This window comes from Heloderma suspectum, chromosome 7, assembly GCF_057233095.1.
Source record: "Heloderma suspectum isolate Gila_16-S chromosome 7, 16-S_ref, whole genome shotgun sequence".
Classification (NCBI taxonomy): Eukaryota; Metazoa; Chordata; class Lepidosauria; order Squamata; family Helodermatidae; genus Heloderma; species Heloderma suspectum.
The window spans coordinates 69,204,721-69,220,949 of record NC_139464.1 but is presented as its reverse complement, the minus strand read 5'-3'; the positions used below and the strand labels follow the sequence as shown (position 1 = coordinate 69,220,949).

Below are 16,229 nucleotides of genomic sequence, written 5' to 3'. Positions count from 1 at the left end.
GACAGTCGCGGCTTGCTTGCCCCATTGATTTCAGTGGGTCTTCTCTAAGCGTGACTCAGTCTGGACCCAACCACATTTGCAGCAGCGCCTGCGAGAGCAGGGCAAGGCAGGACAGCCTTCCCCACCCAGCCCGGTGCCCTCCAGGCATGTTGGACTGCAGCTCCTCCTATGTCGGCCGGGAATGATGGGAGCTGCAGGCCAACCCACCTGGCGGGCACCGCGTTGGGCGGCTGCTGCGGGGCCGGGGAAAGGGCTCTCCTCCCGAGCTCCGGAGTTCCATCGCCTGGGCGGAGCTGCCCGCGCGTGACACCGGAAGATCCTGCGCCCAGCCACGTGGCCGGGCACTGGGCGGGCAACGAGGAGGGGGAGGAGGCGGTGGCGGCGGCGACTGCCGGTGCCGCCGCCGCCCAGCACCCAGGAGCAGTGGCTGCCCCGGCCCCGGCCCCGCTTGTTCCGGGCGAGGCGCTGGGCCCGGGGTCCGGCATGGGCTGGCTCCCGGAGCGGGGCCGGCTGGCGGCGGGGCTGCTGGCGAACCTGGCGGCCTCCATCTGCATCGTCTTCCTGAACAAGTGGCTGTACGTGCGGATGGGCTTCCCCAACCTGAGCCTGACGCTGGTGCACTTCGCCGTCACCTGGCTGGGGCTGCACGCGTGCCAGGCGCTGGGCGTCTTCGCGCCCAAGAGCCTGCGGCCCCGCCAGGTGCTGCCGCTGGCGCTCAGCTTCTGCGGCTTCGTGGTCTTCACCAACCTGTCCCTGCAGAACAACACCATCGGCACCTACCAGCTGGCCAAGGCCATGACCACGCCGGTCATCGTGCTCATCCAGAGCCTGGCGTACGGGAAGACGTTTCCCGCCCGCATCAAGCTCACCCTGGTGAGGAGACGGAACGGGCGGGCGGGCCGTGCAGAAGCGGGGGGGGGCCGTGCAGAAGCGGGGGGGGGGCCCTGAGCCTCTTCCTCAGCCAGGGGGAGCTGCCCTCGCAGGTACGCGCCCAAGCCTGGGGGCCTCCGGACGGGTTGGACCACAGGGCCCGTCATCCCCAGCCAGCATGTCACTGTGGGGCCAGGGGCTGTAGTCCAGTACATCTGGAGGGCCCCAGGTCGGGGAAGGCTGTGCTAATGGTTCCCCAAGGAATATCTGCTTCTACCCACCAACGGCACGTTACCGCCTAAGAGGAGAGGTGCTGGGGAGTCCCAGGAAGCCTCTCGCTCACTGTGTCTGGAAAGCCCTTTTCCTTGATGCCTTCTCCAACCTGAAGCCCTGCAGATACATTGGACTACAGCTAGCCACTGGCCATGGTGGCTGTGGATGATGGCAGTAGTAGGCTCCAGGTTTGGAAGGCTGCATGTGTGAGGGTAAGTAAAGGTCATTATCTCTGTCCAGGGTCAGAGGTACTTATTATGCATCCTGGGTATGCCCCCAGTGCTAAGAACTGGTTCTGAAAGCAGGTTCTGGGGTTTGATGCCTTGCACAAAGCAAATTTAAGCCCTCACAGTTTTTTCTGTTTATGGGGGGAGCAGATGCTGCCTTTCTACCTAAGAGAATAGGATTGCTTTATTTAAAATGCAGAGAAGTTATGTCCTATTAATAATAAGATCCAACTCTTATCAAATAAGGGGAATAAGGCCCAACTTTTATCAAATAAGGGGAAACTGGGGACTTACTACCACCACCATCCCACACACTTTCTCAAAAATCATACACTGGCTTCTGAAGCTACTGGAGAAGTAATAAGACACACCAACTGATTTTGAGAGTGCTGCCAGATCCTAAATGTTAAAAGAAAGTGATGGGTGAGTCCTGGACAAGTGTCTTAATCTTTCTGGGCTAACTCTCCTGTTATTGCACAGCCTTCTGGTTCTGGTTTATATAAGAGAAGATACTCAGAAAAGTTGCTACTTTAACACTGGTGCAGTTTATCAAGGAATTGGAAGAGGTTGATTGTTCTGAAACTCACTGCAGCATAAAGCCAGCATCAGTAACGTAAATGTAACCCTTGCAGTTTGTGCTCAGTTTGTTTTTGTTGGGAGTGAACTGTTCCCCCCCCCCCCCGCCGTTTCTGTAATGTTTCTTCATTGTACAAAGTGTTTCACAGCCTCTTTCTTGTTTATAAATTTGTCAACCTTGTGAGGTAGGTTAGCTTGGGAATAGCGACTTGACCAAGACTGCCTACTGAGCTTCATAGCTAACCTGGGGGTTTGAACCTAGATTTCCCACAGACATGAATAGATGCAGGTTTCTAATTTTAGCTGCAAGCCCCCATTTTTCATCATACAATGATACTCTGATGCTGTATGTTTGGCATTTCTGCAAGTAAACTGATAGAGGCACTTCTGAGCAGTATTTTGAGTGGGAAGATGGGATATAATTTTAATAAATAAGAATCAACCAGTCACCATGTCAGAAATTTGAGCAGGCTGCAGCTGGCATCTGTGTGAACTGTATGAGGTAAGAACCTAAGAAAAGCCATGCTGAAATCATACCAGAGTCATACCTAGTTCAGCATTCTGTTGCTAAAGTGGCCAACGAGACACCTATGGGAAACCCACAAGCAGAACATGAATGCAACAGCATCCACCCACATATGTTCCCCATACCTGATATACAGAGGTATACTGCCCCGATGCTGGAGGTAATCTATAGCCATCATGACTAGTAGCCATTGATAGCCTTTTCCTCCAGGAATTTATCTAACCCCCTTTTAAGGCCCAGCAAGCTGGTGGCCATCAACATCTTGTGGTAGTGAATTCCACAGTTTAACTCTGTGCTGTGTGAAGAAGTGCTTCCTTCTATCTGCCCTGAAACTCCCCCCATTCAGCTCCATGAATGACCCCAGGTTCTAGTATTATGGGAGATGAAGAAGTTTCTCTACACCATGCCAGCCACTGCCACAGCAAAATTTTGCAAACAGGTGGTTCTGGGTGAAAGCCAGTGTCACATCCTTTCCTCCTCTGTACAGCCACCCCCCGATCTACTCCAGAGGGTCCCCCAACCCTCCAGAGCAGGTTTGAGGGTGCGCAGGGACTTAATTGGATGCAGCCCTCTCCTCTTAGCATCTTGTTCTCTAAGCTACCATCTTGTGTGCCTGTCAAGCCCCACTGCTGGCTTTTCTTGAATAAAATCTTGTACCCTCATTAAACCTGCCCACATTTTGGATGGAAGCATTGTGCAATTACACTATTACATATCCCTTCTTTAATTTCATCTAACCTTTATGTGGAAGTGGTGGTGGCTTAGTTCTATCAAATTTTTTAATTAATACAGAGGAGCTGCTCACACAACATGCTAACCCACACTCAGTAGTTGAGTGTGTGTTGTTTTGAACTGTGGGTTGTTGGTTGAACCGTGGGTTAGCGTGTTGTCTGAACGCAGCATATTTTCCGCAAGGTGAGTTATTGTGTTGTATGAACGCGGCCAGGGTGGCTAGTTAACCATGCAGTATGGCTTGTTAACCACCTTGAACAACCAAACAACAAACCATGGGTTCTCAAGGTGGCTAGTTCAAGAAAATAAGCCAGACTGCATGGTTAACAAGCCACCCTGGCTGCCTTCAGACAACATGCTAACCTGCAGTTCAACAAACAATCCACAGTTCAAAATGACCCACACTCAGCCACAGTCCCAGTGTGTTAGCAACATCTCTTAATGAAAGCATAGAAGTCTTTTGGTTTTTTTCAGCACTTTGGATAAAACACTGGATAAAAGTCTTGCTGGTCTACGACCATAATAAAATTGAATTGAATTGTGGATAAGAGTTACGTTCTGCTAAACTGTCGTGGCAGCAAATGCATAGAAAATTTAACATCAATTTTTCTCTCTTACAGATTCCTATAACTTTAGGTGTTTTCCTAAATTCCTATTATGATGTTAAATTTAACTTGCTTGGAATGGTATTTGCTTCTCTCGGTGTTTTAGTTACATCTCTTTATCAAGTGGTGAGTAAAAATGGCCTTTTACCATATACAGTTTTAGAGTCAAACCATTTTGATTGATTGATTGATTGCATTTATACCCCGCCCTTTTTCCTCTTGCAAGGAAACCCAAGGCGGCTTACTTTATCCTCCTCCTCTCCATTTTATCCTCACAACAACAACCCTGTGAGGTGGGTTGGGCTGAGAGTCTGTGACTGGCCCAAAGTCACCCAGTGAGCTTCCATGGCCGAGTGGGGACTAGAACCCGGATCACCCAGCTCCTAGTCCAACACTCTTGCCACTACACCACACTGGCTCTCATTTTGAAGTAATGCTTGTAAGTCTCATCCTCTCCCTCTCCCTTTGTCCTGTCTATCTCTGGTGGTCAGCTGTTTAGGTAGGGGCTGTAAAACTCGTATATTCTTGTAGTATGTAGCACTCGGGCAAATCTGTTGTGTTTATACGTGCTACGTTTTTCATTTTGGGGTATAATGTGCACCCTTTACTGTTTAAGGAAGTACTCTAGGATTGTTGTGCAATAGTCTCCATAGTTATGAAACTGCAGCTACGCTTCCTTTCTTTTGTATTTCACCCACATATTCCAGCTGTGTGTGCACATAGGCATGAAGGACGTTGATAATACCCGTAATAAAATATTGCACTGCAGTATTGCAGAATGTCCTTTCTCTGAATGGCCTGTTTGGTCAAAGTCACAGTACATCCTCTCCATTTTAGGCTTACCTTATCTCAGTTTATTTTTGTTTTCATTTTCATTTTCTCCTATAATAGCTTTTGTGCAGGAGATGGATGATATTACCATATTTACCAAATGGGAAATGAAATGAAAAGACTTCTGCAAAACCACTGCCCCATGACTAAGGATGTTTTAATCCAGGCCAGCACAGGATGGATAAAAATCTATTTAAAAAAAAGTTAAAAGCCATTTTTTAAACGATTCTTGGTGTGTGTGTGTGTGTGTGTATATGTGTCTTTCTTTAAAAAAAATTCAAAATGAAATCTGGGTTTCAACGTGAACGTGTTAAAGCCTACACTTGCTTCCCTTCTCTCCCTCTGCTGCAGCAAGTTAAAATCTCTCAAAACTGCATCATGACTATCTCTTAAACTCATTGAATTAAAGACTGCTGTTCTATGTAAAAGGGAATTCTGGGGAAAATATCTGACTGCGAAGGTTGCAATCCTAAAGATACTTACTCGGTAGCAAGACGTGTAGGATTCAGTGGAATATGGATAGGAATGGGCTGCAAGTCAATTCATATGGGATAGGATAGGATATTACCCATTTGGGCTGTGTGGATGATTCTAGTGATATATAGAATGGCATCTCCTGGACTATAGCACCTGTGAGGAATCCCATAATACGAATCCCACAATATTGCATTTCCTGGGAGTAGCAGGTTCTCACTGGTGCTATGGTCTATGACGGGGGTAGGCAGAAGGTAGGCCTCCAGATGTTTTGTACATTCAACTCCCAGAAGCCCCTACCGGCATGGCCAATGATCAGGAATGCTGGGAGCTGAGGACCAAAACATTTGGAGATGTACTTTCTGCTCACTCCTGATCTAGGATATGTTATTCTGTATATCTCTAGAATCATCCATAGAGCCCCTATGGGTGATATTAAACTCTTCTTTATACTCTCCAACTCTCTGAGCTCTGCAGTGTGTTCACTTCTCAAATTATGAATATTTATGATTCTACTAGCCAAACATGGGTATTTACTTTCCATCTCATTGAGAAACACCATTTCCCCCAATAAACTGGACAGATACAGCCTAGTTCTATGCATGTTTACTTAGAAATAAGTCCCACTTCATATGCACAGGATTGCAACCTTAGCCTCATAGTAAGCTGTCTTGCTTAGCGTCTTTGCATGTGTATAGTGAGATCCAAAGGTAGGCAGATTAATGATTTCTACATTCAGTTATGCAGCCCATATGAACTGCAGGATAAAAGGCTTTGGATTACGCTCCTAGGTAGTATAAAACTCTATTAAGTGGAGTATATAGTAATTGTTATAGCAACCAGTTCATACACATGCTTGTTCAGGAAATGATTTGAATCTGTGGTTTAAACTGGTCATGTTTCTTGGTAATTTAATTCAATCCACCCTGAACCTCTTGGGTCCAAACCTAGCCCTTTCTTAGCTAGATCACAGAGGTTTTTAATGTCATGGTAAATCTCTGCAGGCAGAAAGTGCATTTATTCAAACTTCTAATTTCTAAATGCTTTAGCTGTCCTCCCAAGTAATTTGGATAAATGAGGCCTTGTAGGCCCCTTCCAACCCTACTATTCTATGATTCTATAGGATTCTATGAGGCTGTGCTGTTCTGTCCTAGACAGACTTTAATTAAAGTACATATCAATACACTAATTTAGTAGAATGCACATAAGGTTACATGTAACTTCTTTTTGAATTAGAGCTGGATGTCACAGATGATTAATGTATTCTTCTTGGTTTCAGTGGGTAGGAGCAAAGCAACATGAGCTACAGGTAAACTCTATGCAGTTGCTGTACTATCAAGCCCCAATGTCTTGCGGTATGCTGTTGTGTGTCGTACCCTTCTTTGAACCAGTATTTGGGGAAGGTGGAATTTTTGGTCCCTGGACATTTTCTGCTGTGGTAAGGTTTTTTTCATTTTTATTTTGTTTTCAAATCCTCTTAAAATGTGGCCATGTGTATTTGATTAGCATTGTCGAGATGAAACAAGTAGCAATTGTGGCACTCAAAGTGGGACCTCCTCAGCCAAATATAACTTCTGGAGCAACCACTTCAAATATCGGAGAAGAAAGAAATCCAAGCTTGGAACACACTGGGTACATTGGCTGACATGTTCTGAACTAAATTGGTGTATCCATACATCAATTTATTAACCACTGGGTTTTGCAAGCACCAAATGGGGAAACATGGGGAATTGCATGAAGGGGACCCAACTAATTAATGGATTCTAATGCTAACACTTATTGGATGTTCTGAGAATAATTAGTCCAGCAAGCGATGGCTGGGAGAGTGTTTTGTTTGTTGTACTTTTTCAGGGATTGGCCTGAAGGCACGTGAAGTTAGCAGGCTTGCTGAGCAGATCAGAGTCTGGTCGGTGCCTTGATGGGAAGGAACCCTTTCTACACCAGTTTAAGTTCCATTGAAGAAAAGCGGGATATAAATGCGGTTAATGAATATGTTCAGACAGTTCTCATCACTTGTATCACAAAAGGAAATACCAGCATGTGAGAGCGCACTGGCTTTTTGACTCCATCTTGTTTTATGCCATGCCCTAGGTCAGGGGAACAACTTGTGGTCCTCCAGGTATTTTGGCTTGCAACTTCTATCAGCCTTAGCCAGCATAGCCAATAGTGAGGGATCATGGGAGTTATAGGCCAAAACATCTGGAGGGCCACAAGTTCCTCCCCCCTTCCCGAGGGCTTCTGAAATACTACCTTAATCTCAGGGTAGGGGAATGCACACTTACCTGGGAGTAAGCCCCACTGAATATAATCAGAGCTTACTTCTGAGTAAACATGCCTAGGATTGGGCCGTATGCTGCCTCATGCTATAAGCTGGCTCATTTGATGGTGTTTCCCTGTTTCAGGGAGCTGGTGTTTCAAAGAGACAAAGCAAGGTCATGCAGACCCATTAAAAAAAAACCAAACCCTCACATAAAAACAAAAAAAGCACTTTATTTTACTGAAACATGTATATCCTACTTTTCTTTTTGAAATTAAAATGCTCAAGGCAGCTAACATCAACATCATATGAGCGCTCCTACTGAAAAGAAAACATAAAAAACTGACAGGAGGAGCACCAGATAAAACTGGTAATAAGGACAGGAATGCTAATCGGGTCAAAACCCTGTCGGAACAAAAATGGTTTTCAGCTGGCATCGGGAAGCCAGATGGATCTCCTGGGGCAGGGAATTCCACAGCCTCAGTGCCACAACGGAAACAGCCTTTTCATAGGTTCTGCTAGGATTCCTCCCGTGGTTCCAAATGCTGTTAGTCCGCACAATGTGTGTGCTTAGAAGGTAAAGGCTTTTTATGCTCATGTGGAGTGATTGGGAAGGGAAGAATGGTGCTGTGCCTTCTGACCCAGTCAAGATGCACAAACTGGACTGGGAGGGGTCACAAAGAATCCAGGCTGCCTTTAGCAACTGTTTATTCCACTTTAAGGAGGATCACGGTACACTTCGAAAATCAGTTTGGAGGTTTGTTGTTTCAGAATCCATATTTGGCTTGCCTGCTTGCTTTGTTCTGTTGCGTAGTGCCATAGCAATTCAGCATTTTTAAAGTTGCAGTGCCTTGAAATGTGTTGGAGTGCTCATGCTTTCTGTTTTATTATTCCACAGTTTATGGTGTTGCTGTCTGGAATCATAGCCTTTATGGTGAACTTGTCTATTTACTGGATCATTGGGAATACTTCACCAGTCACGTATCCTTTTTCCTCTCATTTCTCTTGTTTTCAGTTGAACAAATATTTCTGTATACTATAAAGTAAAGAAAATAGGATGCAAGGCAGCTAATAATTAATAATTGCATTGTCCTGAATACAGGACTGCAAAAACACAATCGCTTGGAGCCAACAACCGTGCTCATTTGTGTGTATAGATCACCAATTCTCTCCCCTCCCTGGGCTGCCCCGCCCTCATGTATCACCCTAAATGTTGCTATCTAGGGGTAGAGCTGTGGCTCAGTGGTGGAGTACCTGGCTTGCATGCAGAATGACCCAGATTTAATCCTTGGCATCTCTGGGTAAGGCTGGAAAAATTCCTGCCTGAAGCCCTGGAGAGCCGCTGCCAGTCAGTGTTGACAGTACTGGGCTAGATGGACCCATGGTCTGACTCACTATAAGGCACCTTCCTATATTCCTGTGCTAGGGAGAATCTTCCAACTCCCTGGCCATATGAGGCTGAGTTATACTAAGTCAAGATCTTGGGCCCATCGAGCCCAGCATTGTGTGTTCTGATTGCCAGCAGCTCTCCCATATTTCAGGCTTTTCTCCATCCTGGTACCAGAGATCCTCTTTAACTGGTGATGCAGGGGATTGAACCTGGTTCTATTTGCATGCTGTTCTTTGTCACTCACCTGTTTCTTCTTGGGGGAGGGAGAAGTCGGTGACACCCTGCACAGCTGGAGGTGACTTCCACTCACAGGGGGGGAATCTTTGAATCCAAGATTTTCCCATCCTTCTCTCCTAAGCGTATGGGATTTCAGTCACAATCCAACACAGTTAAGGGCACAGTCCTATGGCGATGCCCATAAGCCTCCAAACTCAGAGACTTACGGGCACCCTATGTAAAGCGGGAAGGGTGGTGTGCTCCTCCCACTCCGCATTTCAGCCGGTTGGGCTTCTTTGCCTGTCTAACTCGGGCTCTGTGGAACAGGAAGGAAGGAGGCTGGGGAGGCCTGGAGATATGCTGTATCCCAACTTCCCCAGTCTGCTCCCATCTCCATCCATTGGCGCGACCTTGGAAAGGCAGCCAGCGGGGTTCTCTCCACACTGGCTGCAAGGAGGAGGGGGCAGGGAGCGCAGATTCCTGTATCTGTGGTCAGAGTGCTGTCTCCGAACTCCGATCCAGGAATTTGAATTATCCTATGGACCCCAGACTCTGTCTAGGGGTCATAGGATTACTCCCTAAGTGTGTTTATCAGATAAAGATCATTGTCTGGAATAGGTGTATGAGTGCTTTATTTTGTGCTGGGTTGTGACTAGTATGTGTTGAGCTTAGGTTTAAAATGTAAGTGTGTTTAATCAAAGTTATGCTAGCAGAATTCAGTACAATTGCTTAACTGGCTGATATTGGATTAGTGCAAAAAAAAAAAAAAAAAAAAGACCCAAGAATTTCCAAGGTTGGAACCAATGTGAAGAACTTTATAAATTCATTAATGGTTATAGTGAAAGAAATTTGTACTACTAGTTTAGGTATCAGGAACAGGTAAGTCTACAACAAAGACAGAACTACATTGGTGGGTATCTTCAGCTTAAAAAAAAAGGAACTGTGGAAACATGTACTTGTGGATTCAGGCAACATGGTTTATGATGATTTTCCAAATAGCAAATTATTTGTTAAACCAATTAAAAATAATACTAAAACATAATTGGGTGTGGTTACTAGCTGTTGCATATAACTATAATCATAATTTGCTAATTACATTCCATGTCATCCTAAATTATTTAAACCATGTTAATTGGTTGAAAGAAGGATGAAAACATAATAAGAATGTCAGCCAGTTAAGCAATTGTACTGAATTCTGCTAGCATGACTTTTCCGTGGTCAAGTGCTTGGATGTACTTTTATCGCTCCATAGTAGTCAGCTGATGATAATGAAATTCCAGTTTGTAGAGAAGGTAGGGTGCTTCCAGATGAATTGCCTTACCTCATTCACGGAATTTTACAGGGGGTTCAGACAGCAGCATCTTCCAGTGTTTTTCCACCACTTCTTGTGTCTTTTTTCTGTCCAGAAAAAAAAAAATGTTGAGGAGGAAAACAAAATAGCTACGCAGTGCCTTTGGATTGATAGCGCTAGAATTCCTCCATCTGGAAACACCCATATACTGAATGACTATTGTTACATAAACTGTGTAAATTTTATATTGTATTATAATAGTAGAAATCTCTCTGAAAACCAAAAAACCTGGGTTAATGGCATGCAGTCTAGCTAGCAAGCATGGGATTGCAAACTTGTGCACCACTGGGCTGCTTAATTTGTCCAATCAAGCAGGATACAGAGGTTGCCCAAATTCACTTTACGTTGCAGAGTTCACACAGAAGTACACCTACCACATAGGCCTCCCACAACATTGTTTTCTTCTGTCACCTACATAATGTCCCCAAATTTCAGTCTGTTATCACTGTTTTCTTGCTGGGGAAAAACCTGGCATAAAATGTCCCCAGAATCTATTGATTTTGCCCTTCGCGTGTCCCAAAACCAAGGAGCGTACCAGGGTGTAAAAATGTGCCGTGGCTTTTTCCAAAGAAAACTGATTTAGGGAAGCAGGTTTACATACTCCGGGTATCAGTAGGTTTGTACAAACCATGGTATTTCCTTGGGGAATACTTACCTCACTAGAGGTAAGGTATGGGGTTAGAAAAATTCCCCACAATACCAAAGTCATTCTTATTAATAATAAAATTTTACCTAAAGTTTTACTTTGACAATTTGATCCTTTTCTAATATTTTGAGTTTAGAACATCTGACACCACAGACATGTTTCTGGTTATGGGGCATTTTGCCACCCCAGAATACCCCAAGCTTCGGGTAGCAAAATGCCCCCACAGATATGTTTGTGGGTTTTTTTAATGAGTTTTGGATGAGTTTAAATCCCATGGGCTGCAGTAGAATTTCAGCAGTCAAACTTGGCACAGGATTTTACATCCTTGGTGGTATAAATAAGTGTTAAATGAACTCGGCATGATTTATGTTTGACCATTTTTTGTAAATCTGTACTCCTTAACAGATTTTTGTAGCTACAATATGTTTGGACACTTCAAATTCTGCATCACCCTCATGGGCGGGTACCTCTTGTTTAAGGATCCTTTGTCCATTAATCAAGGCCTTGGAATTACATGCACGTTGTGTGGCATTTTAGCTTACACCCACTTCAAACTCAGTGAACAAGAGGAGAGCAAGAGCAAGCTGGTTCAGCGTCCATAAATCAAGTATTGGTGTAGATGGTGAATGAGTCCTTTGAATATGCACTGACTTTGAAACAAGCAAAAGAAGCCCGTTTAGGAAATAGATGCATCCTAGTTGTTAATAAGGTACTGTAATTTGGTTCTTGAGAAGTTAGGCACTACATAAAACTCAACTTTTACAAGCTTGGTCCAGGTTTGTTTCTGTTACATGTAAATGGTTTCTTTATTTAAAGGACTGTTCATAATTGCAGTGGCAATTCTAAGACTACTCTCCTATTTATACCAAATGAAGTCATCAAGGCAGATGTGACATTAATTGCCAAAGGAATTTATTCTGTCCTTCTGATCATGTGTTACTATTGTTAGAAAAGAGAATGTCTGCTAATATTGTAAAGTCAAATGAACATTGTTCCTTCTTAATCTGGTAAATGATAGGAAATCAATTTTTCATCTCTTCTGGGGGGTTTAAAACATGGATTTCTTAATGAGATCTTATTTCTAACATACCCATGCATGGATATATTTTTCCTGTTTTTGAATATTGATTATGTGTTAATTTCAGAGAACTGAAGTTTCTTCATTCACAGTTTGACATTTCAGCACTATTAACACTTCGAAACAGTCTGATCCTTTGCAGCTTGACCAGACTTCTAACCTTCCAAAATATTTTATAGCTCAGTGTAGGGCTGGCTCCTGTACTTTGAAATATTTTTACTCCTGCCCTGCTTCAGAGCTCAATAATTGCTTATACAAGAGAGTGCGGTTTCTTAACCCACCATTTGGGGCCAGTACAGATGTAGTACTTCCTATCCTTTAACTGGGTTTGTATGCTCCCTCCCAGCTTGTATCCAGAAAATTTTGAATTGGAAAAATGTTCAATGCAAATTAAGTCATTTGCATCGGAAAATGTTCTGTTTGCCTCAGAACATTTTCTGATGCCCTAAACTAGAGAGATCTAATTTAGTATGTTTCTTTTACTTGTATGGTTGCAAACAACAGTGCTAAAAAGGTACCCCATTTTAACTTTTTGTCCCAATAAACCACAAGTATTTGACCTGAAATATAGGGTGGGGGGGAGATTAAAGCACACTTAATGTGATTTAAATGTTAAGTTATGTAGACATTTTTATTGAAGTACTTGTAAAAATGTACAGACAATAGCATGTATTTCCCTTACATTGTTTAAGAAGAAAACGGTGGTCAGTATCTAGTCCTACCTGTCCGTGCATGGGACCCCACCACTGCTTCCATTCCATGCAGGGCCAGTCCCGCCAATTCCATTGCGCAAGCAGCCCCCACCACTTATGCAACAGCAAATTAGCATGTCTAGGGGCAAGCTCTGAAATGAGCAGAAACACTCATTTCTGTAAGGGGGCAGGTCAGCAGAACTCTCTCATGCAAGCTCTGCTGACCTGCCCCCTTCCAGAAATGAGCATTTCTGGTTCCCACAGAAGCGCTAATTTGCAATTGCGCGTGCAGTGGGGGCTACTTGCGCAACAGAATTGGCAGGACTGCCCTCACCCAGCCAGCTACGGTTGGATACCACCCAAAGGTACTAAAAATGCTGACAACCTAATTAATTTTAGCAGTCCAAAGAACTGTGCATGATATGCTGACAACTACAGTTTCGCTGTCATTACTTATTAGTTCCACTTCACTCAAGCAACATATATGTATTTCAGGGCACAATCCTGTCGAGATAGGCGGCCGCCTCCGAACTCGGAGGCGATCACCTATCCTAAGCAGGTCAGGAGAAGCACAGAGGGGATCGTGCCCTCCACACTTCCCTTGCCCTTCTTCTTTGGCTAGACAGTCGATTGCGGCTGTCTAGCCACAGGAGCACAGAGCGAGGAAGGAGGCTGCTGCATAGGACGTGTCATACACGCAGCTATGCTCTCCCTGCCCTGGAACACCCCCAGCCGCGCCCCTTTTCGGCCCCTCCGTGCTCAGCTTGTGAGTGCGGAGGGCGGGGCTGTTCCACGCTGCCTCTGAGGCTGCAGGGAGGTCTGTTTTCCAGGAACCAACCTCGGAGCACAGGGTCCAAGGTCAGTTCCTGGAAAACAGCATATCCTGTGGCTGTCTAGCTGCTAGCGGACATAGGATTGCGCCTTCCATGACATGCATGTATTCTCTCACGTACTTGCTAGGAATAATCACCTGAAAAATATTATTTACAACTTTGAAACTGTCAAGCTTGCCTAGTATTGTATTTACAACTGGCATACTAATGAATTTATGAAGTGTAACTTCCGTATACATCCAGCTTTGAACTTGATAAAGAGATAGATCTGCAGCAGTGTTATAACCATAGTTAATTTTAAGCAGCATTTAGTCATAATTGGGGTTTTTAATCTGCTTCAGTCCCTGGATTCAAATGTTGGTTACAGGTAATTTCTGGTTGGTGTCAACAGTGGTGCACATATAATGCATAACCATGTTAAATGGGGGGGGGGGATTGGTATGTAAATGGTGAAAGGTGTGGGGGGGTGAAGGATGTGATCCCACAGGCTGATCCCTTGACATTAGTAAAGGATCCATAGGGTGACACCTGCATCAGCCCCTTCTAACAGAATTGCACAGGCTTGAACTGGAAAATGGGAATTCTTTAAGAAAAGTACATACTCTGCTTTAATTGACAAATGGTATCAAGTTTCTGTAAAATTTTAAAGCACAATGGCAGGAGAATCTTGTCAGGAGGAAAAAAGTAAAACATTTACAGTGGTTAGTTGCTTTCTGAACCAAACTTTATTGCTTTTTAAGAACAAGTGTTTCATAACTATTTAGTATAATCATACCTTAGAAATCCAACAGAAACTGAGGGAATTGGGTGGTTGTGAAAGCATGCTGGCCCCACCTCAATTCTAGAGGAGAAAGCAAAACTTGTAATAAACTGGACAAGCGAAGGCTGCCACGGCTGGCTGGGGAGCTTTGGCTGGTTTTAAATGCTAAGCATTTCTTACATGGGGTCCTGATCTGCAACTACAGTTTAAAAAAAATCATCCTGTGAACTACTATAATACAACTTCATAACAGTAATTCATATTTTTAGGAATGCCAGCAGGGTTGTTCATTTATTTAGAAGCACTGTTAACTTGGAAAAAAAAGTATCATGGAAATTTTTCCATTTCTGTCTGAAAAAAGCTTTGCAGCCCATGTTTCTTTGTAAATGCTGGCAACTTCCAACGTTATACAGGAGGAAAAAATGCAAGACCGAACGAGGAATTGTGTGCCTTTGCTCCACTTACAAGTAGACAAGTTCTGAGAGAAGACTGCAACCATCCTTTCTAGCTGTATAAGGCTAGAACATGGTGCTTCCAAAGAGAAATTGACTTTGGAGGGTATGTAACTTCTGCCTCGGAAGCTACAAGGTTCATTTGACAATCAAACTAGAAGAACATGACATTCAAATGTTTGTTTGCTTTGTTTTTTTGTTTTTGTTTCAAACAACTTGTATGTTCAAAAGCAGAACTTAATGTACTGCCTATATTGTATGTTTAGTTTTGCCCATGTGGTTTTAGAAAAATGTGATACAAGCAAAAACAGTAACTGATTTCTGCAGCTCCTGTAAAACTGTCTGGATGCCTATCTCCTCCAGTCTCTTAACAACAACTATGATCCAGACTTCAGATCCCAAATGCATTTGACCAGCAAAATATAGAAAAACTAATCTCACAAATGTGACTTGTGCAATGTGCCCTGTGTTTTAGTTTACTGATTATTGAATTCTCAAACATTTTGATTGTGTTCAAAGCCAAATCTCTTCAAGAACCCACCTTTATACTATTTTTGCAGATTTTTGTCAGTATTATGATACACCATTTCATCTCATGACCAGCTGTATCTTAGGCTTTATGCAAACTGAAGAATGCTTTAAATGCATCGTTAGCTATCTGTGATTTGCATTCAAAATAGGCTGCAGACAAATAGGTTCAGAACAGCATGATCTTTAAGTGCATATTGTTCCAATATGCACTGCTAAAGCAATTTGCACTAATTTTGTGCTGTGCACAAGCTTTTCTGAAATGTAAATACATCACAAGGATCTGTTTAGTTAAAAACAAAAGACTAATTCAGATGCTTGCATAAAGACACAAAATAGCCTCTAACCACAGTGTGGATTAAAGAACTATAATGTTCCTGCAAGCAAATACTGTGTCTGAAAGGGTAACATAAAAAGGACAAATACACTTAACAGTCCCAGTTCAGCGTATTCTTCCCTCCCCACCAAAATGTTCTCAGACAGGAGAGAATGGTAAATCTCCCTGTATCATTCAACTGTAACATATTTTGCAGTTGTAAGATATTAATGTAAATGTAGTGTACAATAAGATTATCTACAGAATTCTGCTAGAATGGTACAAATGGCAGCTTGCAGCTTGGTCTTCTCAGTGGCAAGAATGTAAATGAAATACACAAGGTTATTTAAGAATGTGCCACCCAAATATTCACATCCTGTAGTGAACAATGATTTTTTTATGGAAAGACTTCTGGTTTTGCTTACAAATAAAATAGTTCTTAATATTAGCCTTGCTTGTGGACTCCATGAAGCAGTATAATTTGTCTTGCTGCCAGGTTGGAAAATACCTCAGTTGCTTAAGAACTTCAGGGGTTTGATGATGATGCTTCTTTCATTTAAGAGAACAGTATTGTTAATGGTTGGGCCACCTCCAAT

General features: G+C 43.5%; 1 protein-coding gene across 1 annotated transcript; it reads left to right on the top strand.

Moving 5' to 3' along the window:
• The first annotated feature begins 350 nt into the window (after positions 1-350).
• Positions 351-16,080, top strand: SLC35E3 (solute carrier family 35 member E3). The gene is made up of 5 exons (XM_084810541.1): positions 351-873; positions 3,825-3,935; positions 6,394-6,552; positions 8,270-8,352; positions 11,390-16,080. The coding sequence occupies exons 1-5, from the start codon at positions 484-486 to the stop codon at positions 11,574-11,576; spliced, it is 930 nt and encodes a 309-aa protein (XP_084666667.1). The 5' UTR covers positions 351-483; the 3' UTR covers positions 11,577-16,080.
• Positions 16,081-16,229: the final 149 nt, after the last annotated feature.

What these genes read in the sequence shown, in the direction of transcription:
- SLC35E3 (XM_084810541.1), top strand. Translation starts at nt 484, where the DNA reads ATGGGCTGGCTCCCGGAGCGGGGCCGGCTGGCGGCGGGGCTGCTGGCG. An exon ending in CCCGCATCAAGCTCACCCTG is followed by an intron (nt 874 to 3,824) that starts GTGAGGAGACGG and finishes TCTCTCTTACAG; the next exon opens with ATTCCTATAACTTTAGGTGT. An exon ending in TTACATCTCTTTATCAAGTG is followed by an intron (nt 3,936 to 6,393) that starts GTGAGTAAAAAT and finishes TCTTGGTTTCAG; the next exon opens with TGGGTAGGAGCAAAGCAACA.